The sequence below is a fragment of the Anser cygnoides genome, chromosome 4, assembly GCF_040182565.1.
Source record: "Anser cygnoides isolate HZ-2024a breed goose chromosome 4, Taihu_goose_T2T_genome, whole genome shotgun sequence".
Taxonomy (NCBI): domain Eukaryota; kingdom Metazoa; phylum Chordata; class Aves; order Anseriformes; family Anatidae; genus Anser; species Anser cygnoides.
The window spans coordinates 52600053-52627541 of record NC_089876.1 but is presented as its reverse complement, the minus strand read 5'-3'; the positions used below and the strand labels follow the sequence as shown (position 1 = coordinate 52627541).

Sequence of the window (27489 nt, the reverse complement as noted above, 5' to 3'; positions counted from 1 at the left end):
AAGAACACAAGAATATAACTTTCCTTTCAGAAAATATGTATGCAAATACACATTTTATAAACAAATGTGAAAAACAAGGGGAAAGCATTTCTGAAAAATAACTGAAGGCTGGACAGTAATCTGCTTAAGTGAAGGTGAACACAGTATAACTGAATATTAGTTGTTTACAGCTTTTTTACTTGATTTTGAAATTGGCCATTTAGGGTTTTCAGTACTCTTTCTTTAAGCTAGGGTTTGGTATATAGTTTCTTAGGTTTTTGTTTGTTTGTTTTGGTTTTGTGTTTAATCCAAATAAAATAAAACCAAAGTGGGGTGACATGGGGAAGGCCTTCCATGTAAGAGAAGGATATCCATAGGAATAAAAAAAATAGTTTGGGAATATTTAGATCTACCTGAAAACACTGTGGTGATCAAAGAAGGGAAAAGTTGTTTTTTTCTGGTGAGAGTGAATATTGGCTGAAATTTTAGAATCTACTGTATTGTCATGTAGACTTGATTAGTCAAGAAATAAGCTATGCAAATTTAACACTAAGTAATGAAAAGGAGTGTTTGACTTTTTTATTCCCAGAAATTAGTATTTGTAGTTTAAAGTGTAGTTCAAAGCTGAGGGTGTATTAAAGAGCAAAGACTGAGCTACAAAAGAAACAGAAATAAGAAAGCTAGAATATTGCAGGCAGAATTTATTTTTACAGAGGGCTACATCCTGAGATCTCTGATGCTGTTGTCATATTTGTACTCCTACCCTATCTTTATTTTCTTTCTAATTTTCTTTCTTACTTTCTTGGTTTTACTATTTCTTCCCTATTACATGTGTCTCATTTTCTGTTGCTTTTAGGCTTTTGGATTTCCCTCCTTCTCGGTTACCTTTCCTCTATTCTTCTAACAGTGCTTTTTACATTGCGTATAAGACCTCTTCAGGAGTTAGAAAATGCTGATTCAGACTTTGAGTTGATCAGTGTCAGGAGCATGACTTGGCATACTCATACAAATCACTCATCCGCATATTTTAATATACTTTTTCTTTTATTTGAATCTCATCTGAGTTATAATTTCTGAGTAAATTCAGATATTGTCATTATTTACCTATTAAGAATGCTTAGTTGGAAAAACCCAGCTGTATCTTAGTTAGCAGGAAAGAGAAACTACTTTTACGGTAGAAATACCAGTATTTGGGGATTACAGTGAGAAAGTGGCAATTGTTAAAAAAGAACATGGCGGTGAGTAATTTTATTAGCTACACAGCAGCTAAACTTAGTCAATGGATGCTTTTCCTCTTCTCTGTGTTAATTTGCAATGGACCAGCATATTACTATTTGTGTCTCACTGAATTATTACTATACAATGTTGGTTCGTACATGTTATTTCATGGTAGAAATGACATGAAAAGGATTGAGAAGTATGCTTTTTTTAACTAGCATTCTGGTTTACAGCTTTTACAAAGATTTTGTATGTGGGAGGTGTAGCAGCCAACATCTGAATGAACAAATGTTCCAAACTCCTGATAAATGCCATTTGCCCATCTTTTTGGCATATTGTTTTATTGTCATTTCAGATGTGTTACAGCTTTAGAACTATAACAACCACAAACCTAATTCTGTTTAGAAGTGATGTCACTGAAATGGAGAACTGAAGGCAACAGAATCCAATTCAAAGCATTTTCGTTTAGACATTAGTGCTTTGAATGACAAAATGGATGTGCAGGATTCCTAAAAGTCTTCAGCAAATTCTAATATCAAGAGTGTTTTTAGCTGTAGTGAAAACCACCAGCCTTTGCCTTTGTTACAAACCCTGATAAGGAGAGAGTTGTGTAGGATACTTAGTATTTTTATGAATAAATAGCAGTGGTATTGTATGAGAGCATACAGGAATATGCATGGTTCATGAAGATCTGTTTTCCTTGTTAAGGAATTTTGTACAGTTTCATTTTGCCTTATTATTGAATATGCTGCATTTTATCCTGATGAAGATCAGAGCCGTTCCTTTTGGCTACCTGTACAAACATCAAGCCAGCCCTCCCCCATGTACTTGGTGGGTTTTGTGTGTGCTGTATTTCTTTTTTTAATTGCATGCTTCTAGATAATTGTTAACAATTTTCTAAAATTATTTTTAGCTTTAGATCCGGCTAAAGATCCATGTTTAAAGATGAAATGTAGTCGCCATAAGGTCTGTGTTGCGCAGGATCAACAAACTGCTGTTTGCATTAGTCACCGAAGGCTTACACACAGGTAAATACTTTAAAAGTTAATCCTATAGACATTTTTAACAGTGTTCATGACTGACTGTAAACCATAAGTATACTATAATTAGTTTAGTTATTTAACAACATATAAGCAGTGGATTTTTATAAGTAATTATGTATGCATAATTTGATTAGATTGTTTAATATTTGATTTTTTTAATAGGCTGGTAAGCTAGAGGGCGTACATATTTAAACATCACAAGCTGCTGATGCAACTATATTTAAGGAAATACTAACTGTGCAGTACCAAATAAATATTGTGATTGTGGTAATGCCCTGCTGCTATGCATTGTTTTGACTTTTTCACTTCTTATATGAGGCTAGAGAATTCAAAACTGTCTGTTAAACTTTTATATAGTGTGCCTTTTTTTCTTCTATGCATTCTTGTTTTGCATTGGACTTATTAAATATAAGGAACATACAATAGTTATTCCAGAATCAGAATGCAGATTATTTTCATTCTTACCTTTTCTTTTTTTTTTTTTGCGGGGGTGGGGGGAAGTGGAGGTGGTGGTGGTGAAGGGAAAGAACAGTTCCAGATCCTCTATTTATGTAGGTCTCAGTGTGGCAAATTTTTTGCACTTCTCTGGTTTTATGTGGGGTAGATAATGTATAGGTAGGAGGCCTGAACGATACCCTTAGTTGAATCATGAGATTATTGTTTGCTCAGGAGGTGAAGTGAAGTTGCATTTTTGACTTGGAATTGTTCATTTTTTTCGTGCTTCATTGTGGGAAACAGCACAGTAGAAAGGATAGAGCCTTAGTATCACTAAACTTCAGTATCATGATTGAACTAAATATTTGATAAAGTTTCTTGCTCAGTAGGGGCTGAAAAGAGCTAAGGAAAACAGCGTCTTTCTTGTGTAATGTAAAAAGATAATTTTGAACTTTTTAGAGAGCCAGTACCTCATTGTGAATGATATAAGGAATGTTCTTCCTTGTGGCTAGTTATGTTTAAATACACCTGTCTATAGCTTTTTCAAATGAGCAAGATAGTACATAGTGAAATTAAAAGTTTAAATTATCCTAGATCTGTAGCTGCAGATAATTAACAAAAACTTATTTGCAGAGCTATGCTGTTTCTATCAAATAATCTCAGGGTAGAGCTAGTCATTTTGGTTTGATAAGGTATTATGTATAATAAGTTGAAACAATTATTATCAGAGAAAGCCAGGTAGTCTAATTTCAGCTGCATGTGAACTGCTGGGAATATGTCAGTGTAGATTGTGAGAAGACAACACAATTGTTCAAAATTTCTGAGGAGATATTAGACACATCATTGAAAACAGTGGAAAAAATGGCACCTCCACTTTAAGTATACAAGCAGCAGGTAAAGACTGAAAACTTTTTACTCTAGATGACACTGCATACGGTGGTTAAATTAATAAATGTATTGACATCTGCCTTCATACCTGTATTATTCCTCCCACAGTCCCTGGCACTCTTTTTGAAAGGTAATATTTTACAGGGCAAAGCCTCTCTGAATATAGCACAATCACATAATGGGAAACTTTGAAATGACAACTTGATGATTAACCCTTGTAATAAGCACTGCACGTCTAGTCTTGTAAGCTAGGTTAAGCAATTCTCTGCCTACTTGTCAAGCAGGCAAGCCAGGCCAAGGATTTCCAAATGTAGATATCCCTGTTCTCGCAGGGTATTAGCCTCAAGGAGAAATCAATTGCTTTGTGTCTTCTTTCTAATGCAGTCTTTGACTTTTTTGTAGTGTGGTGGCACAAGAATATGAGTAGCGTATTCACAAGCAGTCTTGTCTGCTAGTCTTTTTTCCTCTGTTAACTTCTTTGGCCTTAACTTTTGTTTTATCCGTTAACTAATACCTACAATTTGCATATTGATTGTCAACGTAGCCACCTGCTTTTTTTTTCTTTTTTTTCTTTTCAGTTTCCCAAAGGATTGGTCAACTCAGTTATATGTTTAGGTAAAAGCTGAATGAGACATGTTATATTATCAGCCACCAGGTTGTTTTATCTACCTTTGTCCATTTCTAACATATCCACTGTGTGTATATGATTTAATGGGAGTAAACCTTCACAAAATTTCATCCCAATAATTTTCTTTTACCACTTCACTTCCTCTGTGTGTGTGCATGTGGTATTCTTCAAAGATTCGATAATTTAAATAATATCTGATTTAATTATTTTTTTAAGCACGTGGGGGTGTCTCCTGGAAAATAGTTGAGTCTTTTTTCATGGATTACTGAGAACTCTTTATAGGCACTATGCCAATAGATTTCCATTTGGTCATATTTGCTATGTAGATGTTCCAGAAGTTATTCTCAAGAAACCTACACTGGAAAATTAGTTTTAAACATGTGAACTGGTACAGTGGCATAGGTTATGCTCAAGAGAAAGTCAGGGAAGAGGAAACTGCGTACCTCCAAGGCAAGTGAAAGGTTTGTGAGCACCTTTGGGCTACCTCTGGGATAGAAGCCTGAGATACACTGATATAACTGAATAGATTATTCTGAAGAGTCATCGAGTTGAAACTCTCTGACTTAGTTAAAAGTTAAATTTTCCATTATTAAAAGCACTGTTTTGAAGCAGCAATATTTCTTTGTTCAGAAATTTCTGTAAAATAATTTTGTCACTCTTTAAGGTAATAACATAGACAGAGAGGTTGATAATCAGGGGAGGTTGATAATTGTATCAAATGGCAAATTCACATTAGTAATTTTTGTTGTTTTATTAAAAAAATGGCTTGCAGTAAATATGCTTACGCTTGGATATTCTACTATTGAATAAATTTATCTGACTGTGCTGTCCCATTTTTTTGTTTGGTCATTTTTTAAGTCTTTACAGCACAATTTCCAAATGATTGTAACCATGTATAGCTTGCTGAGAGTATCACAGTGAAGCATGTGATGAGTAGTAGATATCCCGGCCATCTGGAAGGATGTTAGCGATATGATGTGGCATGGTCCAACTGGTTTAATTAATCTGACAATACTCAGTACTGACTCAACCTGTGGTTTCAGAAGTATTTCAGTTGGTGTTAGACTGTGCTCTGTTGCATGATTCAGGTATACTTGTTCTGCAGTGTGATGGGAAGGGGATGAAGGACGTCAGTGCATGTAAGTGGCAGCTTGAGAAACTGGTGTCTCCTGGTGATTAGCTTTGCTCTGTAAGTTGCACCCCAGTTCTAGGAAGCATGTTTTGCTACAGCTGTGGAAACTTGAAGCTGTGTGAGGAAGAGAATGAGAAGACCTCTTGATATTTGCTCAGGAAGTAACTTTTCTTGTAACAGTTTGTACTGTTAATATGTTAGTAGTTCTGGACATCGGAAGAGCACATCAATCAGTGCGCTAAATTTGGCACTAAAGCTGGAAATGCTTGTAGAATTTGGGGATGACAGTGAGTGTTTTTCTGTAGATCTCAATGGGACTTCCAAGTTATGTTTCAGGATACTTCTTCCGTCACCCTGTCAAGACAGATCTGAACGTGTAGAAACTTACTGCCTCCCTCTCTTTTTTAGGAAGTGGTAAGTGATTTTTCTGTGAATAGATAGCTGTTGTCACTGACTGAAGTGGTGTTGATGCAGAAGACTGCAACCATTCAGAAAATCTCTTTTGAGGTCACAAGCTTTGGTGAGCTCAGGAGGTTATTGTGGCATTCTGAATCATGCTGCTGTGCTGCTTTGCTTCAATTTCAAAGTTTGTCAAAGAGTATTTCTCTAGCTGTAGTTCAACACTTTTATTAGATTTGCTGTATTAAATAGAATAGTCACAACATTTCTAAAATAATTTCTAAAAAGTATTTTTAATAAAGTCTATTTACTTGAAGATGCCTAAGGTGAGACATTTTTCCTTCCAGTATATCAGAATATTCAACTTCTGCCATGATCCTCTTTAAACAGTTTAAACTGTCTGAGCAGTTTTGGGTTGAAATGATGTCTGTATGGGATGCTGAAAGGCTGTTTCCTGATAAAGGCAGAGACTGTTGAACATCACCTGGTGTGACCTAGTAACAGTGCTTTTGTTGCTACAGTATCTCTGAAGGAAAAAGGCAGACATACCAAAATACTGAGAAGCTTATGCACTTAAGTAAGGCTTAGCTTTTTTTTTTTTTTTTCTAAAGGGTGCCTTTAGATTCCTTGTTTTCTAATTCTGATAGTAGAACAGATACATATACTTACTTTCCTTCTTGTTGTTAAGAGTATTTAATCACACAAATAGTTTCATGATAATATGCAGAGGGAGAACTATTTTTAAATCAAATGCCTATATTTTACTTTAAAAATTGCTCGTAATTATGCTTTATATAATCTTCATTTATATTTAATTCAAATGGGGGAGATTACTTAAAGCAAGTTCTTAAATATTTAATGATTATTTTAATGAAATGTCACAAATTAAGTGCAAGAATTACAATTTCATGTTTTAACTTTTTTGCAATTGAGCTTTAATCATTCTTAACAAGTCAAGATGTAAAATATATTATTTTTAGTAAGGCTGACAACAGAAGCAATTTTGCTTGTAAACTTAGCAGAAGAGCAAGTATTTGAATTGAAAATATTAAAAATAGTGAAACCTTGATACACAAACTGGAAATTGATAGTCTTCTCAACATTTGCTAATTCTCAAATTGCAGTTCTGACTTTGCAGCTCACCACGATATTTTTCTACAGGCATTCTCCCTCTCTTGATTATGCATTTGAAAGTGTGACAGAAAGTTTCAGTATGGCCCTGCAGAATCACTTTCCTTATCTTACATGAGTGGGAGAAGATGTTTGCTGCAGTATGCTTGCCTTTGCAGGGTTTCAAAACCAGCCACTCTATCTCACTGTTCTTTTCATGGTGTTGGGGGTCAGACAAGCCTATGGTTTGCTATTTCTTCAATTTATATGGCAGCAGAGATAATGTTTCCCCTCAATCTTGAGGTGTTGAACGCAGGGCTTGTTTCCTTTTCTGCTAAGATGGCAAGTCCTCTTCTAGCGAGCTTCTACAAAGCCACAAAATCCTGATGCAAGAGCTTCCTGTACTGTAAATACTGAACATTATTTGACAAAAAGGTCAAAATAAGTGTTGTATGTCATTGGTCATGAGTGTAGTTTGCAGTATCACAGCTTTAGAAATCATTGAGGCATGATTAGAGATGCCAGGTGTTTGTTGGCAGCAGGTAATTGCATTTGCATATCTGCTGGACATGACTTTGTTGGAAGTTGTGTTCTGTATGTGTTGTGTTCTTAGCTGTGCCCTGTGGAGAAAAAAAAAAAAAAAGTGTTTTAAACGGGAAAACATGCAGGATACATATTAATATTATTCATCTAAATGCTTCCATGTGGATTGCTGTGGGAAAAAAGTAGCTGCCTGTGTTAGAATGTGTAAGAAGCAAATCAAAGTCTGATGTGAAATAGAATTTTTCATTGATTCTTTGAAATGCTGGAGATTGATGTTAACTTTTCTTCTTTGCCTAAATGATGGCTTTACCATCCCTTTATGCTTTCACATTTATCTTTATTGTTTAAATGGTAGGCTTTATGGGGAAAGAATCTATAAAATGTCTGTACGTATAATAATGAAATGCTTTGGAGCATACCTCATTCAGTTACAAACACAGCTTGTAGAATATCATAATGCAATATTGCCAATATGGTGAATACAGTGGTGTGAATGTTATGGTTACGAGTGGGATATTCATCATAGTAATAGAAATTTGCCTACTTGTTTTAGTTTTCAATCGCTTCACTTTCAGGAGATATAATTATTTGATTCTGCTATACTGAGAAAGCTGGGAACAATGAGTTTAGCCCTGTGATCTTGGGGAAGGGGAAACAAGTTACTTTAATATTAAACCAGAAGAGAGTTGGACGGGAAATAAAAAGGAGTCAAAATAAGGGGGCAGTAGGTGGTAATGGATATTATTGAATACCTACAATGGAGTATGTGCTCTCTATATACTCAGAGCAGCAGGTGGTAAAGGTAAACCCTTAAATCTTCATGTACTTGTGGTTGCTCCTTTGAACAAAGAAAGTGATACTGCAGCTCATTAAGACCATGAAAAGCTGATAGCTAACTGGGCTTGGAAAAGTGGAAGAGTTAGTCTAGCAGCAAACTATTGTAACTTTGCAGATCCTGATAAATAGTTTGTTAAATAGATTTAAAATGGATAATTGAAATATGACAGGACACATCACAATTTTCTCTTAAGAATAATATCCCATGAATCACAGGCTGTTGTGTTAAACTATGCAGTGTCTTGGTGCTTGCTTGTAAGCAAGCAAGTTAGCTGCAGGTAAAGAGCAGGACTCTAGAAAACATGAAAAATGGGACAATAGCCTCTCAGTAGCAAATTTAAATATAACAATATACATGGGAGAGTGCCTGTGGTTTTAGCTTGTATTCAACTGAATTTCTTTCACTGAAATTCTTTTTGGTACTGCATATTTATCAAAACAAAAATATTTAAGCCTAATGCTTATACAAGAAAAAAGAAAAAGTTTGCTTCAAATGTTCCTCCTTGCTTTTATCTCAAATCAGCTGCAGGAGACAATTTCCAAGTGAGGTTAATTCAGTTGAGAATGAGTCATTATACAGTCCATTCCAAGAATTGACTGTTTGCTAGAAGAAACTGGTGAAGTGATGACTTGTTCAATAACATTTAGAAACACATTTTTATATAGCTCTGGAAATACAGAAAATTGTAAGTTTTCAACCAAAAGTATTTTCCTGGTAAATACCAGTGTCTTGATGTGTTATACCTAACCTATTGACTATTCTTGCACTGATTGATCCTAGTAGAATCTGATCAAACAGAATCTCTTTCTCTTCCTCTGTAAGTTAAAGAAATATGCTGGATAAATTTGACTGGATAATTTAACTTCATCAATGCTTGGATGCATTAAATTTGTCAGTGCATTAAATGAATGTGCCATTTTGCTAGGGAAATGTAGATCTTTGTTTTGTGAATTCCCAACCATACATTATGCATCCCCTTCCACCCTCGATTATGAAGGTTCTGCAGTGCTTTTTATGGATTTGTTTGTAAAATGCAGATCAGCATGACAGTTCCATGCAATAGGATAAATAGATTGCAGTTCTCTGCCATGTCACATCCATGGCTTGTTAAAATGGAACTAAAATGCAGAAAGACCCACAGTTATTACTTGTGTACATTTTCTCTTTCTATTCAATTTCTTACCAAACACTTCTTAGATTTCAAGAGCAGGAAACAGCTGTAACACAATTCAGGTATTCTAGTTCCAGTACTTTTTTAACATCTATTATGTATAGGGAATCTCTAGGGAAATACTTAGAAATAAGGGCTCATTCCTTGAGTAACATTTTTTTTTATGATTTATTTTCTCTTTGCATATTATGCATTGCACTCATTTACAGTTCCTTCTTTATCTTGTTTTTATATATTTTTTTTGCTTTTTTATGATAGCAGCCTATGCAAACATCATTTTAATAACATAGGGAGGGTGTGTAAAAGACGACTAGGATTGCCCTGCCATAGAGGTGTGCAGCTTTTTGGATCTTTGGAACAAAATTGACAAGAAATGGACATCTTGAAGAGTGTGTAAAGGGATAAGAATTATGTATTAGCTTGTAAAAGAAGATTAGATGGCTATTGAATATAAAACTTAAGGATCTTCCTGAAGGTAGAATGAACAACCACAGTACACAGCTGTTTTAGTAGGTTTTCTGTGCAATATTTTCCTTCCCAAAGTGACCTCTGTCCTACCTGCAAAGTACCAAAATGGAAATTTTGCATTCGACCCAAGTTGTTCTAGAAGCTTGGTCAGTTTATAGTCAAGAGTCCTGACAATTCACTAGTCATGGACAGAGAGTCATAAAAAGCAAGCATTCAATGAAGTTAAAGCAAAAAATTATAACTGCTCTTCTTGAAATAGAGCTTTACAAGGCATGTTCCAGAGAAGTGTGTGGACTGAACATCTATAAAACGTGGAGCTTGGTAGGTGATGAGCAGTATAGAGGGCCCAATGATACAAAATTTATTATTTTAAAAATTAAGGAGAGAGTGATGAGTGCTATTTGGGTAAAATGCTACCTCTGTTGTTACTTGTTACTTTGTTCTAAAGACTGAAGTTAGTTTTAGGAAGAACTATTCCCTAGCCCCCAAGTTTGTGGGGAGTAGGACCTGCATTCAGTGATTAGCAGAAGCTTCTAATATTCCTGCCTGTTGGTGTAGTCTTTAAGTTACCACATGACTTCACTACAAACGTGTGAAAGAACATCACTTTATTATAACACTGAAGCTAATAATGGTAAAAAAAAAAAAAAAAAAAAAAAAAAAAGTTTTAGCACTTAATCTAATTTACTAAGGCAAGCTAGTTGCATAGTCTCATAGTTTTTGTGCCAACACTTGATCTTATGAAAACTTCCTTTAGGCTTTTGAGTTAAATGACATTTCCAATTTCTGATTTGGTTCAAAGCATTGGTCATCTCGTCCATTATCTTGCCTTGGATTCCTGCCCTCTTACAGTGTTTTGGAAGAATATGGGAAATGGGAAAGATGAAAATTTGATCTAAATGCTTCTTTATATGAAGTTCATCTTCCCTAGCTGCGTTCACCTTAATGTTGTAACATGAGGAAAATGTTCTGTCTCAGCTTTGAAGTGATGAGTGTTGGGCCCTGAAGCATGAGATTGGTTAACCTTTCCCTGTGATGGATGATGTGACAGAAGCCCAGAGTAAATTTCAAATGCTACAGAACTGTAACACTGATTCTACTGCAAAAATGAAAGCAGAACCTCTTCTGATTCCATGCTGTGCTACTGCGTGGCTGAGGTGATTGTGTCCCCAGGCATAAAAAGTGAGTAATTCCAAATATGAGAGACGCCCATTCTGTAAGAAGAATGCACACACATAGAGGCATGCATATGCATATGTTATGCACACACACATACATGCACATGTAAATATAAATATATCTGTACCCACATATATGCTTCTTTTTTTTCTGTTCATATCATATGTATGTTCATATCATATGTATGTTCTGTTCATATAATATGTATAATAGATTTCCAGAACATCAGAATATGGAGTTAACAATTAATGAATGCCAGATTTTCAGGGTAGGAGCATATTATTAACTTTCAGTGAGGCTTTTATCACTTTTGAAAATGGGAGTTAATCCACAGTAACATCTAGATCTTTTTAGGTCATTCTCAAAAATTTTTAGGCTCTAGGATCTCAAAGGATAGGTCTTATTCTCAGGAATAATCTTCTTGGTTAGAAATACAATTTATATTTTGAGGTTGCTCACAAATGTTTCCCATATGTTTGATTATATGTTAAGTGAAAAAATACAAAAAGCTGAAAATGCCATGTAGGCTTGAGAGGTAGTTGCAACACACAGAATAGCATTGTTTCATTTGCAAAAAAAAAATAGTTTAAGAATTGTTTAAAGGTTCAGTTTGTCAGATGAGAATCAATCTTTCTGAAAATACTAAGAGGTCTTGTAGATCAGTACACCATGATTTAAATAAAATCTACTGTATTTGAACAGTGTATAATGACAATGGTACTTTTTCAGTAAATATTCTCACTGGAGGCTTTCTCTGTGCCCCTTGTGGAACCACGTATGCATTGAGTGATGAAGAGAATGTTTGTTAGAGACTTTTAGACTTTTCTCTGAAGACGTAATATTTTTGCTATTTCATTCATATGTACTGATTCCTTTGTTAGCACCTTACTCTTCCATTAATATATGAAATTAAAAATGGGGGGGGGGGGGGGTGTTGAGTTTAGGCCTATTAAGTTTCTGATTTAAAAATAAATAAAAAAGCTGAAATTGCAAGTCTGTAGTTCCCTGAAGTGAACCGAACAGTTTTCAAAGAGTCTTAGAACTGGTGGGGAAGATACTGTGGTGTTTTTTTGTTTGTTTCTTTTTGCTTTATTTTTAAATTACAACCTGGAACACCCTTACTTTCTTTTAAATAAGAAACAAAAACAAAAACAAACTAACAAAAAAACAAAAACAAAAAACAGAGAATAAGGAGCAGTACAGCTTTGTGGCTTTTCTGTATCTTTAGGTGCTGCAGCATATTTTTATGATGATTACAAAAAAGGTCTCCCAAAAGAAATGAAGTAAAACAAAGGATTTGCTTTGGGCACGTTGTGTGAAAGTTGCAAACACTTTTAGGATGTCATCATTTTACATTATAACGCTGCTGAAGAAGGCCAGCTGGTGCAGTTAAGTCTCTTAATGGAAATCTTAGTCTGATTCATTACTGTGATTTGTAGTTGTATACAGAAACACTTAATCATTCTTATGCTCCAAGCTCTATTGAATCTACTGAAGGTTTTCTGTTTCTTTGCATAATTTGTGCTGCCAGTCTGCCAGCTTGGCAGTGTTTCAAGCTTGTTGCATTATCTGTGTTTGTTTGCACAGGAAGTGATGCTGCACGTAGGCTGAATTTACAGTAATTCTTTTGTAATAGGTTAATGAGCAGCACTACTTCATTCACAATGCTAACATTATATACCTTTGATTAGTCCAATTATTGTACAGCTATGCCATTGTGATCCCACTTACACTCTACAAGGTACTAAAAAGGAAATTGCTTAGTCATAGCTTAATTGAGCTTGTTGAGAAAATAATTTGGACTTTCATGTGCTTAAAAAAAGGGGTGAAAATATGTAAGTTTCTGAGATTTTCATATGCTCCACAATTTAATACATTAAAGGAAAAAAGTGAAGCTTCTTTGTTGCTAGCTGTTTCATTACATTGGGAAGGAAAAGCACTGTGCATCATGTTTTACATGTGCTGTGAGGGACTTCTCTTTCCTTGGTTTTAATGTGTTTCTTCCATAAATTTTGGTGGAAGTTATGGATACACAGCTAGAGGAAAACGGTACCCTCTAATTGTATTCTTTCTCAGTTTATAAGTAACTTCTGTTAATGTGAATGGAAGATATGGATGCAGATGGCAAGAACGTATGCTGCAGTACCAACGTTAGCCATGTTAGCATTATCGCTTATTAAGGTTTTAAGATACCCGTAAAGTATTTAAATTTTGTGTAGCGAAACTTCTAAACTTGAAATGTGCTGTGCTTAAGGAAAAACAAAACAAAATAAAACTGTCTATAGAAGTCTAAAAGAGATTTTTTTTTTCTTTATTTTTTAGTGTATTTTTTTTTCTTGGTACATAATATATGTTTTGTAGAAGATTAAAGCAAACTTGAAATAAGGGAAGCCTAAACAGAACCTTTTTATTTATTAGTAGAACACATCTCAGAACATTTTTTCCCATTCAAAATCTGTGATATGCCTTTTTTAATGTAAATGTGGAGTTAAACTCTAGAATGATGCAGATGGATTTCAGTTAATTTACTAAGTCCTAAGCCTACTCATGTTGTACCTGCTCCCTTAATCTTGTTCAGATTCTCAGTGGCCTGTGGGGGCAAGAGGATTCACTGGATAATCAGTCAGCATGATGAGTTTTTCAGTGATCAGGAATGTCCTACTTTCCACTTCTGCAATGAGATTATCAGTTAGGATATATATGTATATAGGCAAGACAACGGGCTCTAGCTTTCTGTATTTTTTTCCATCTTGCTAGTCATCGAAGGCACACTCAGCTGTACCACCTTCTAAATGTCAGTAAGTTTTTCTTCAAAAAGTTGGGCATAGGAAGGAATTACGAATGTGAAGTCTGATCTAGAAAAGCATTGCTGTTAGAGTGTACAACTTGTGACTAAGACAGTGGGATGTTAATGTGCTGTCCCATTAATGAGAAATTGTTTATGAGCATTTATTTTATTTTTCTTTGGCCTTTTCCTTCACAATATTCCTGCAAATCTGATACTTAAAAAGATTGCCTTTTGACAAAATTAGGAGGGTTGTTGAAGATGGTGCTTATAGATGATTTTTCTGTCCTTAGCTATCAAGTTGTAATCGTAGTCCATAGCAGTAAGATTCACTGTGGACTTTTATGTCAGCACTTGAAATATTACGAAGTAATAAAAGTAATGGAATGCTCCTTCATCAGAAAATGCATGCAAAATGAATTTAGGAACTGTTCAGTATTCCTTCTTACAATTACCTACCTAAAAGAAAGCTTGCACTTTTTTTCCGTTTTTGTAGTGCTTTATAAAGTAGTTGTCACTATCAATTTTCAGTGTTCTGTAGTAATCAATTGTAAAATGTCTGATACTAATATTTTATAATCAATTAGTGCCTAATTTGGGATTTGTTTTTTTTTTTGTTGTTGTTGTTGTTCTGTGCTTCAGTGTTACTGAAATACCCAGCTGTAATGGGAAAGAATAAAACTCCAGGATGATTTTTTGTGAAGGTTTCTTTTATGAGTTTAAAAATCTTCATGTGGATTTGGATCTGATTATTATTAGGTTCTCTTATTACCAACTTACATCAATACTAATACATTTCATTTCATGTGAAGGTCTTGTTTCATGAGTTGTATTTAGAAGCTCAGAATACATCTGTTGTTTTGCTTATATACCAGTGGTGTTCAAACTGGTGTTTGAAATTGAGTGGGGAAAACTGTTCAGAGAGCAGAAATCATTCCACTAATTTTCATTTGTGAGAAACAATACCTTCAAGGTTTCCAATGGCAAAAAAATACATTGCAGCTGGAAATGTTTGTCATCATAGCATGGAGTATGTGCATATATTGATGCTTTACATTAAAACATACTACTGCTTTTGGAAACCAAATAATTCAGCACGCTTTGTGATGATAAAGACATGTCAGGAGTTGCTAAATATTTGGCTTTGTTTTGCGTGGTCAATTTTTGTATTTCTCTTTCATTTTAAACAAGCATCAAGAACCATTTAATGTGTCCAAATTTTCAAAAGTACATTCTCTTTATAATATGTTGTAATCTCCTAGTAGAGAAGAGTAGCATTAAACTTACATGTATGTTTCCTTCTGCTGGCTACTATGCATACTATATCAGATCCTTATTGCCTAAAAAATATTTTGTCATTTTGAGGTTTAACCCATACAAATAGAAACTTTTATGTATTTATCCTTATACATACAAGTACTTTTTCTAAAACTGTTATGCAAAGTGTATAGTAGTAGTAATAATAATAAATTCTTACAGTCACAATACATTTAAGACTTGATCTAAAGTTTCCTTAGTCTTTGGGATCTACTCTCTTAATTGAGATGGTGTGGTTATTCATCTGTAATTACATGTGTAATTCATCTGTATGGTTATTTCATTGAAGCTGTGGGTTTATTGCACATGTGCAGATCGTCTGCACAATGCATGCACCATAGAACCTATGTCCAGAAATCTCAGAATAATGTTCAAATTCTGTCTAGACAAAGCTTCTGGATGAGGGGAAATAAGTTATATCTGGGGAAACCAGCAGTCATGGTAGCCATGACTCCAGTGTTCTCTGGTTTAATTCCTCTGAGGAAAACTTTCAAAGACAGGCCTTCAGTGATATATTTGAACATCTATGGACAGGTAAACCCCAAACAATATCTCCCTTCTAAGCCCAAACTCGTTGATGCAAAGACGAAGCAAATAAGATGAAAGCTGATCTTAGAGGAGAGTTAATTAAGCTGTGGAGTAGAGCAATAAGCATACCACTACAGGAAACAGATAACCTGAGGATATGAACGATTGATTTTTAATCTTTTGGGCATGCTGTTGGAGTCTATAAAAGTTATGAATATACAAGCAAGATGGTCTAGATCACAGTCTCTTGCTCATGGTGGTCATAAACTTCTGTGCTACAAAATAGGACGTAAGGGCTTGCTGTCCTCCTTATTCATTGTTCTTACAACTTCTGCCAGTATCAACACTTGTGAGGTGACTTGAGCCCTCTATCTCACACATTAGAGGCATCTCCTGAAAACTGAATTCCCTTTCATATTCTAGAAGTATACTGATATCATATAACCATTTCCTTCAAAGTACAAATGCTAGAGGTTTTTAAACTATGCTGCAGTGCTTCTTTTGTGCTCCCTAGTTCACCTTGCTTATCTTCAAATTGTAAAACGAGGTAACACAAGTTACAGTGACTAGTGTCTGTATGTTCTACTGAGAACCAAGCCCAAAGTGTCATTATGACTAACTCAGGGAAAAGGTATGTAGATGCAGCAGTTATAAAAACAAACAAAATGTTAAGAATGGTAAAGAGAATCATCTGTTACAAAATCATTTTCTGATTGCAGTCTCACAATTTATTTGTGTTAAGTCCTGGTTATCTCTGGCCACCTTGATGCACATAGCAAAAACAGAAGCAGTGCAAAGCTATTAAAAATATGGTCAAAGACCTAGAGAGGCTTCTAGATGAAAAGGCACTGAAAAATGGGCACTAAGAAAAAAGGTAAATTAATGAGAAAGACTGATAGGATTTTATTTCTGGAATTACTGCTCAGTTGCTTTCATTTACTCTCTCATAATGAAAGAACCAGGAGAAATGCATGACGTAGCAGATTCAAAACGAATTTCAGGGACCTATTTAATTCTGACATGATGTTACTCCTGCAGAGTTCTTGGTCAGCGCTGAGGTTAAAAGAAATGTTTAGATATTAATGTAGATAGCTGGCACAGGCCTTTAACCTATCATACAGATGCAATGACTCATTTTTCTGACATGCAGCAACCTCTTCTTGGCAATTAAGAGGTGTAGGATTTGCCTGTTTCTTATGGTCACTTTCTGTTTTTTTTTTTTGTTTGTTTGTTTTTGTTTTTTTTTGTTTTTTGTAAGGCTGCTCTCTGAAAAGAGGTGCTGCATTTGATCAGCAGACTGCACTGGACAATAGTCCAATTAGATACCACAATGTATTTTTTTCCAAAGCTACTCAGATACCAGAAGATACAGTTATTTATATATACTTGAAGCAATAAAACCAGCAATAAAAAGAAATTGAAATAGGGAAGGAAAAAGTACCACTGTCTGATCTCAAGAGCTTTCAAAGCAGAAAATCATGTCTTGTTTGTTTGTTTGCTTGTTTTTATTCAACAGTTGTTTTCCTAAGCAAATTATGAAATGCTTTCTGTGTCCCACTGCACTTACACATCATCTCAGTAGATCACTGTTTTACTTTCTCATTTAACCATGGCCTCTTTCTCAGTCTTGCTACATTGCAGTTTTTATACTTAAAATCTGGATTTATTGTCTTTTATTTCTAAAGCACAGTATTTGGAAATGCATTCAGCTCTGAGGCTGGGAGTGGTTATTTTGTTATTTTGCACAGTCATGCCTTTGAAGATTAAATTAGGCAGCTAACTTAGGATACATGTTGTGTTTTGGCAAGCATAATACCAGAGTCCCCCAGTTGGGGCACCAGCAAGGACCCCAGTTGCATGGAGAGGGAGTCCCTATAGAAGCAACAAAGTAGAGAAATAGTTGAGGCCTAAGGTATCTTATTTTTCAGTTTTTCTGAAGAGCTTGAAATAATTTTCAAAGTATTTAGGACAATTTTTCAAATTCTGCATGATGCAGAATGAAGTAGGGAACTAAAGTCAAAGTTTAAAGAAAATCCTTATGTCTAGAGTACAATTCTCTTCCTGTTATTGTAATATAAATATTTATTATTGCTATTTCATCTTTGAGATCATGTTTTTGTTTCTTTAGGGTTTGATCCCTTGACACTTTCCTTGTAGTTTTCCTTAATATTCTCATCTCTTGGAAAATAACTCTCCTTCATTTTTATGTATTACTTTGCCCTTTCACAGTACTTTGTTTCCACTTACAGCATGGATTAATGTTCACGCAGTCACACTTGCAAACCTGAAGTAAAACCTGGTTGGAAATACTTTATGGAGGCTCGAATGGAGAATAGGTAGATTATGTATTATCCCGTAGATACCATTTTATTGAAGCAACATTAAAATTTTAGGGAAGGAAAAGGGAAGAAAGAAGGTAGACTGCGGATGTGTTTGTATACTAATGGAAAAAAAAATCAAAGAAAAATAGGAACCTTAACCTTCTCAACAACAGAAGAATTGGCTACCAACTTACTTTGTAGAATAAAGATTTTTTTAAAAGATATAATAGGAAATACAGTGTCAACATACATAAGAGAACTTCTGTCATGTTAGACTAAATAATGTGAGACAACATTCCATTAGTTTGTAAAAACTTATTTTGGCAATCTTATTAGTTTCTCTTTCATATCCTGGCACAGAAATTTCATCATGGATGTCTCTATTTTTTTTGTATTAAATTTCATCTTTAAAATTATCTATTTTATCTCTATGTGTGAGTTAGCAGACAAGAAAACTTAACATTTTTAAGGTCTTTGATTTTCTTGCTTCAAGCAACAGCACTAATAATATTTTGTTTTAAAAATAGCTTCATTTATAGAAGCCCATGAAAATAATAGGGTTTTGTTTTAAACTTTTTTTTTTCCCTCAACACAGCAGTGTACTAAACTCAGATAGATACCCAGAGATAGAAGGGGCATCTATGACAATAGTAGGCTAGTAAGTAAAACCAACTATTGGAACTCTTTCAAACTGCATATTAGGATTAAATTTTAAAGAAAGGGGGAATTGCAAGCAATGTGGAGTCAAAATGGAGTCTGTGTATTACTGTCTCTTTTATTTATTTTCGTATGTTTAGCTGGCACAGTGCTTTGTTGAATTAGGTTTTACATATATCTAAGTTGACTTTTTGTGCTCATAGATTTTGTCAAGACAATTTTTAATTCTTGCTCAGGAAATTTCTATATATTTGGCATTATGGGTGACCACAGACAAATTGCACAGTGAATGTATGATAGAGATGGTGCTCTTTGGTGCTTTGGGCTTGCCATGCATATGCATGAATTTCACTGTGTAGTCAACTCAGAGGTGAATTAGCGTATCTAACATCTGAGGAGAAGCACTCCTGACCTACAAGAAATCTAGACTGTCTTCAGTAATAGGCCAGAAAATATTCCTGGAGTTTTGTTTTATTTTATTTTATTTTATTTTATTTTATTTTATTTTATTTTATTTTATTTTATTTTATTTTATTTTATTTTATTTTATTTTTTTATTTTATTTTATTTTTTTTATTTTATTTTATTTTTTTATTTTTTTATTTTTTTATTTTTTTATTTTTTTATTTTTTTATTTTTTTATTTTTTTATTTTTTTATTTTTTTTATTTTTTTTATTTTTTTATTTTTTTATTTTATTTTATTTTATTTTATTTTATTTTATTTTCTAAAAGAACATCATTAGGGTAACTTAGTATGACCCAGCAGATGATTCTCTGTGTTTGAGTTTCACGATAAATCTTGCTGTGCTATCATCTTATTTGTTACTGTATACTTGTTCTGAGCAGACCTCTGGGCCAGCTTTATCTTCTGATTTTTTTGATGTTATTAGACACTATTCATGAATCCCCAAAATACCATACTAACATAAAGATAATTCCAAGATGAAAGAACTTCTTTCTCTCTCTACCGCCCCCTTCCCTCCCTCCTTCTCTCTCTCCCACCAGGGGTGTGAGAAAAGAGGTGCTGATACGTGACTCTCCCATCTATCTAGAGAGTAGTTGGAATGTTGCATTATACTAAGCTGTCAGTTAGCTAGATCATCTAAGGGAATTCTGTTTGTCATAGAAATGCCATATCTATTAACCAGAGCCAGAACATAGAAGTTTAGTTTCATAAGACACTGATATGCAGACGTAGATTATACTCATAAAAACTTATGAGCTGTAAAACAGTTTTTGTTTGCAGCTTGCAAGGGATCTTCTAACACTGTATTAACAGCATCATCTGAAAACATCATGGCCTTTGCAAAAAGTGAGTTAATGTAATCACACTAGCAAAACCAGTTCAAGGTGATACTATTTCATTTTTTATTTAAATTCCATACAGAGATTACGTGTAATCCTGAGGACCAAGACACAAGTCAGTTTTCTGTCTGTGTGCTATGTCTTAGAATCTATAACTACAGGCATGATGGTTTGATGCTTTTGAAATGATTAGAGGAAGATGATGCATTCTGGCAGTAGAATAAAGGACAAGTAATGCTAGCACTAGAATTACTGAGACAGCTGGCTCATTTCAAGCCTTATTGCTCTACAGCACCAGGCAGTAGATAGTATATAGAGAGGCTTGGTTCTGTTTATTACATAGTTTTCCTCAGCAGAAGTACTCCTGATTTAGACTAGTAAGAGAGTTGAGTACTGTTCAAAGGTGTTTAATTAAAACAAGTATCCAGGGTAGGTAGAATTATTTTACACAGTATGTGTAATATAGCATATTAATGTAAGAAAAAACAAAACACGCAAATTATTATTACTGTTTAAGTGAAACAGGTGTGATATTTCTGTAGGTGGGGAGAACGATTAATTAAAACTGGCAGATGTAACAATTTGAACTGTCAGGTGGTGGGAGCAGCATCAGCCAGGCAGAGGAACACAATGCTGAATGGAGTTAAGTACCAGAGAAAGAAAACCAAAGCAGGTTTAAAAAAAAAAAAAAAAAAAGTGTAAAGCTCGCTTTAAAGCTGTGTTACAGAGCAAGGAACATTCATTAAAATGAATGGCTGCAAGGGTGTGTGCCATAAAGAGACTCTAAAGGAACCCTGATCCACTCAGGCAATTAAGGGGTACTCAGATCCCTGAACATGAATATTTTGAATGTATTATTTGGAAAAGTGGCTTTTTACTCCTCACAGGTGTCATAAGGAATTGGGAATTGCTAAATACAATCTAGAGAAAGACAGAGATCCTAAAGCCTCTCCTTGCATTCTGGAATTGGCTCAAAATACTTCTGTTACATACACATCATAAGAAAATAAGCTACTGAGCATGAAATACACTGCCATATTCCAGAAAAAAAGTTTCCACTGATGTTTCCAGAAAAATATTTCAGGTAAATTCTACTCTCTAAAAATGGATTATCTCACCGTGTCTCAGTTGGTGTGAGAAAAGACATGACAACTCTGTAAATGTCATCAGTATAAATTAACAAGGGGGAAAGATACACAAACAGCAACTGTAGTGAATGCAGTATATATTTGTTTTAAATTCAGGGCTAAGAGACTCAAATAGAACATGCTGATTTTAGGATACTTCCACAAGTTATTTTGTGCAGTACCCTTTTTTAGTTGAAGTGCTAAAACTGAAGCTGATATAGTTAAGAACAATCAACGCATATCAAAGTGTGTTGATGCAGGAAAACATCCAAAGATAAGAAGTGCAGTGAATCAATTTGCCAGTCAAACACTTATTAAAATACATGTTTGATTGTCTCTTCTTGGGGGGAAAAAAGGCAACTAAGGAATTTTTGTGGTGGTTTCTGGCAGCAGAATAGAAAGGGAAAGCTCAAACTGCATCCATTGGTATCAGCCGTTCAGTGTTAGTTTTCCCTTTAGTCTCATGATTTTGTCAGTTAAACATGGGATGTGATGGAAAATAGCCAACTTTTACTTGGCTCACTATAAATCAGTGACTTGTCGTTTAAGCAAGGTGTACTAACAGAGATAGTGTTCTGCTGTTAATCTCAGAAATTGTCACAAGCTGGGAACTAATGAATCAAGGCCACAGAACTTGGGCAGATTTTGAATGTATTTGTGTCCATGTGTGTATATCTCAATGCACATTAATATAAACATTGTTGTATATGTATCAAATTGTAAAGATAAGAAGGAAGCATGCTATAACAAACCGCCACATTTGAACGTACTGAAAAACCATTTAAATAGGCCTGTAGTATGACGTTTGGATCTGAAATGCTAATGCCAGCTATGTAATTTGAACAAATTAGGAATTTATGAGTACTGGTAAAAAATAGTAAAAATGTTAGAGTTACTACACTAATGTAGGCATGTTGTAGTGATGCAGTACCTGGGTGTTTTAGAGCTCCCACTTGAAAGAAAGCTGTTAAAGCTGTTACGCTCCCCTCCCCCCCCCCCGCCCCCAATGGAGAATGTAGAATCATAGGACTGGTATTACATATGCTACTGTCAGTCTTGAGTTGTCTCTAAATTTAAAGATTGCTAATTAGTGGGGGAATGCACTGATCTGAATGAAGTGTAGAGCAGTTGTACTATCTCTAGTTGTTCTCGTGGAACTACTACCACAATACTGTGCCATTCGAATGCCCGCAATTCAGGAAAAATACTGAGAATTCTAGGGGATTCAGAAACAAGCTACAAGAATAGCCAAAGGTCAGAAAATATACCTTATCGTGAAAGACAGCAGGGTACATCATGCATGTTTGTTTGACATGGGAAAAAGGAAGAAGTCTTTGCACTTACTGTTTGAAAATTTATTTGGAGGCAAACTTTTCAACAGGCTTGCCAAAGTAGCATTAAGATTTAGCAGAGGAATCGAAACTGGATGGTCTAAGGGTACCTTCTTCCAGCTTTGCAGTATGCAAGTTTCCTAATGTGTTATGCAAAACCTTTCTTTGTTATAAAGTAGGTGATGACAGTAGAAAGGGTATCAGTTTAGTCAGACATGAAAGTAATCTTCTGTAAATAGTGTCATACTGTCTTTTCTGTACTTGCTTTGAACAAGGCATGTTGCCAGTTTTATCAACAAGTTTTTACACATGATGTGACCTGTACATGCATTAATCATGAATTCTGAAATAAGTATTACCATATGATTGTTTTTCCAGCTGCCAATTCAGTATGTATTCAGTTCAGGTTTTCTTTCAGACAGATATATGTGTGTGTAGTTCAAATACCATATGGACAGCACATCTTGATAACAGCAAGTTTAGAAGAAATGTTTAATATGTAATTGTACCTGCTTCTGTAAGTTGTGCTAAAACCTATAGGGTTGGTTTTTAAATTTAAATTTTTTTATAGAACTGACCACAACTGCAAATGATTGCCTAGCCCTTCTGAAAAGCCTTGCAAATAGAAACTACTTTAAAAGTAATTTCTGTAACCAGAATGATTTTTTTTTTTTGTGAAAGAACCCTGTAAAATGAAAATCAAAATCATAAAAATATTTGTGGTCCTCATTCCTTATCACCAGGTGTGCTGATAATGTATTATATTCAGCCATTTACTGCTGGCTTACATTATTGGTGGTGATCTCTCAAGTCCAAATATGTTTGAAAAGCATCCAAGTGTGCTCTGAAGTTTACAATAAATTCATGATTGCAAAGTCTACAGTAGAGGAAAAGGGTCAGTGGAACTTCTTAGTTGTGGTCAACAAGCTCTTAATGATAATACATTGTTATGATTTATTCGTATATATAATTAACTGTAGTGTTTCTCATTCTGAGAGATGGGCTTTTGCCCCTGAGCGTGGTGCTGTTTCTTATAGTTTTGTTACTCTTGAAGTTCTTTTCACAACAATGTTGTGAAAATAGCATATACATGAGTTTATCAGAAACGATGATAAGTCCATAAGCCTCCATTGTTGTTTTTAATCTTCCTTAAAACAGACAGGATAAAAAGTGAAGAAAGATAATTTCAATTCCTCTAGCAGTCTAGAAGTAATCAAATTTTAAAAAAAAAAAGTTGTTTATTAAATCTTGTTTACAAGGATTGCATTTACTGGTATTTTTATGAATCTGAAGGTGAGAAAAAGTGTCCTTTGTTTTGTAGCTATTGTATGTCAGCTCTCGCAAAGGCTGCATAGGCTTTTTTTTTTTTTAAATATACAATTTGCAAACAAGTGGAATAATAAATTAATTGCTGAATTATGTGGTGTTGTGAAGACAGGCTCATGTAAGTTCTGTGTAAATGGAAAATGTATGTTCATGTTCCCTTCCAGCAGCCTTACAACTTGTTTCTGTGTGGGAAGAGACATCAGAGGACTGAGACAATATTAGTTTGTACATTATAAATTCCTGACGAACAGTGAGGATACCAAGATTATCAATGTTATTCAAAGGAACACAAGGTGATCTTATTATAGTTTCGTACTGGTGTCTTGGTACCAAGGAATGACAACCGTGTAGGAAAGTATGGCTAACCAGTCTGACACATAATGATGCTATTCCTGAATTGTATTTGCTCTTTTTAAATTAAAAATCAAACACCAGCAACAACAACAACAAAACACCTTGCTTATTCCGTATTTCCCTGCACCAGGTCCACTTCAGGCTGAAAAACGTCAGCTTGATTTTCTAGAGAGTTGTACTGCTTTACGTATCTTTAGTGACAAGTGTCCTGGGCCATATCAGAATGCATTTGACTTCATCTTGTGCTGCAAATGAATCTGGATTTAATGAAATAGGAGTTTTTTAAACAGGTAGGGCTGATGTTATAAAGCCAGGAATGGCAAATACACTTGTCTAAGAGATGAAATAGAAATTCTCAGAGAGGGCTAAATATTCTTTCCTTAGGCGTGTACCTCTGTTCTGTGTTTACCTTTTTATTCTCTCACCAGCTACCCTATCAGAATAATGTATAGCACTCAACACTCAGTATTCTGTCTTATCTTTCTAAAAATCTGAATTTTACTATGGTCTTTTAATTAAGAAGCTTATAGGTTTTTCCTTATTCCAAGACTTGAAAATAAAGCAGATCTGAGAACTTCCTGCTGCCAGTTGGCAGTTTCAAATATTACCTGCTCTGATTATGAAATCTTATTTTAAAGTGTAAGTTAGCAATGCGATTAGTGTTTTAAGATGTAATATACGATAAAAGCACATTGATATTTGTAACTATTTTAAAGCTAGTGGAGAGTTTTTCTATCTACTAATCTTTGTTGTATATGGGAAAAAAAATAGAAACTTTGTTTTAATATCAATTCCATAAAAATTGGTGAAGATTGATAGGAATATATTCTTAAATTCTAATATAGTTACTGGTTTTAAATATATAGTTCACGTGCAGTGTACATAAACTGCTGAAAAAAGGAATCTTAAATAATGTGGAGGAACTTGTACAAATTTTACCACTATTTGTCCCTATTTAAATGTAAAGCTGGCTGTTGCAGTTGTGTTATGTATTCTGAGTTGTCATAGAGCAGAGGACAAAGATTCTGAAACATCTGCCTTAAGATAACAATATTAAGTGAACAAAATCCAAAGAAGTTTTCTTGGAACAACAACAACAACAAAAACTTTCTGGGAGAATGAAAAAAATCCCTTTACTTGATCTATAATAAAACAAAGAAGATATTAGAGCTACAAAATGGTGTTAAAGTCTTCAGAGGAAAATGGATTTTAAAAAAAAATCCATAAAGTCCAAAAAATCATAAATCCTGGATTTTTAGAGAGTATCACTTGTCCTCAGATTTAAACAAATTGTGCAGGACTAGTCAGTGGGACTTTGGTATGGTATCTTGCTGAGATCAATCACCTAGAAGTCAAATGAAATGCAGGTGGCATACCTGTATGGCAACACTTGACAAGCTGAGTAATCCATTTAGATTTAAAACGCACAAGTTCATATCTGTTTTGTTTTGTTTTGTTTTACTATTGGCTTTACAAATGCTCTAGTTTACCAATACCTTTATTCCTTTGTTTCTGCTTCCATTTTAAATAAAGCATAATTGCTGACATATCATTAAGAACCTTTATAAAATCTATAGCTGTAAAACGGCCTCTGTAGCAGTTGTCTTGATTTCTTTTCGGTATATCTAGCATTAGTCAGCTTTCACTCCCTTTGATGTTGAGAATGTAATCTCTGTAGACAAAAACTGTAAAATGTTCTGTCTTACCCACTAATGTTTAAAGTGGCACTGTTCTCCTTAATAAAATTTATTTTTCCAAAGGTTCAGAATCTAAGGAGATCTTCAGCTTGTTTCCATGTTCTTGACTTTTAAAAAATTGATCAGATCATTTGATCAAATATTATCATATTATCAAAAATTGATCATATATGAATATATAATTGTTGTTGTTGTTGTTTTTTATTTTTTGGGTTGCATGGAATTGCATCTTCTGGAATTGCATTGCCTCAGGATTTATGCTATGTCACTGCTGGGGAGTGATGTGTTTTCCAGAAGGTTACAAATGCTTTTCCTGAAAATGTAGCAGCATCATCTTGAAGTAATTTTAGCATTCATATATGAATTTGAGAATGCCTTCCATTAAATAACAGATTAGTTTACTAGGAGGAATGAATCTTTATTTAAAAAACGAGATGAATGGATATGTTTTTTAGAGAAAATGAACAGGTACAGAAAAAATGAATTTAAATGTTCAAGCTGTACATTATTTAAACTCTTGGTTCACATCAGTCACTTTGTAGAAGTAATGTTTCTTTAGTTATCTTCTTTACTATTCAGGAATAAAAAAGACATGTTCTTCTGAAACTGATTATTAGCCCAAATATTTTCTACCAATAAGCCTACCAGAAGAGTTGAATATAACGTTTTTAAGTATGCAGACAAACTTCTTAAGTACTTAAAGAAACAAAAGTTTTCAGCTGCCTGTTGGCACTAGAATTCAGGTGATTGACACAGAAGGCATATATGATGATGATAATAGAGAAAATGGAACTCCTTCTTTCAAATATTAATGTGATTCTTATAAATAGACTTTTCTTCCTTCTTTCCTATCTTCATTTTCAAGCAGACACTGTGACTGATCCATGTGAGGGAGGAAAGAGCTGGGAACACAGGCAGCTGGAGTGAAACTTGCACTTAGAAGGCAATGAGGAAGACAGATTGCATGAGAATCACTGTCTGTAGGGTTCTGGATGTTAGGAGTGGAATATGAATTTACTTCTGTAGTGGTAAAAAAACAGTTTGTGGCAGTCAGTGTTCTGGGCCTGTATGGAAATTAGTTATTTCTAATTAAAAAATTATTCTGTTGTTCTGTTCAACATAAAATAAGTAGATTTGGAAGGAGTGGCCATTCAAATGGTAGTATGAATTAAAATATTTTCATTATTTTTCTTATTTGGGCTGTAGCAGTGATTATTAGTTATTTGATCCTGTTATATTTATAATTTTTCTTCACTCATTTATGAACCAGGCATTAAGATGCTCATGAGAACTGTATCTGTAATTGGACTATCAAATGCATTTTGGCATTTTGCTTTGCATAGTGAATATGCAGAAAACCGTGATCGTGATAAACTTACTTCATGTACTAGGGTCTGTTTATGTTTTGTACAGTTTCTGAAAACATTAATCCTTGAACACTTCTAGTAGTGGTTGTTCCTGCTATTATGTGAATCATCAAAAAGTCCTCCTTTTGGGCTCAGCTTTGCTCTATCATATTGTGATGTATTTTGTGAGAAATTATTATTTGCTATGGTAATTCTTGTCTACCAAACCTAGAAGACTTATCATGATTACTAAACCAGGTATCAACCTAGATCATTGTATAGGTTTTGGTTTTGCTCTGCACTAAGCTAACAATTTATCATAGAATCATAGAATGGCCTGTGTTGAAGAAAATGACCTTAAAG

General features: G+C 34.4%; 1 protein-coding gene across 5 annotated transcripts in view; it reads left to right on the top strand.

The window, feature by feature from the left end:
• Window positions 1–27489, top strand: part of SPOCK3 (SPARC (osteonectin), cwcv and kazal like domains proteoglycan 3) — a 200017-nt gene that overhangs the window by 88422 nt on the left and 84106 nt on the right. For 4 of the 5 annotated variants that reach the window (XM_066996139.1, XM_066996137.1, XM_066996138.1 and 1 more), the window contains one exon: window positions 2111–2225. The exons of the other annotated variant lie outside the window; for it this stretch is intronic. In XM_066996139.1, the coding sequence (XP_066852240.1) occupies window positions 2111–2225 (115 nt within the window). The remainder of the gene's footprint in view (window positions 1–2110; window positions 2226–27489) is intronic. 5 annotated transcript variants of the gene reach the window in all.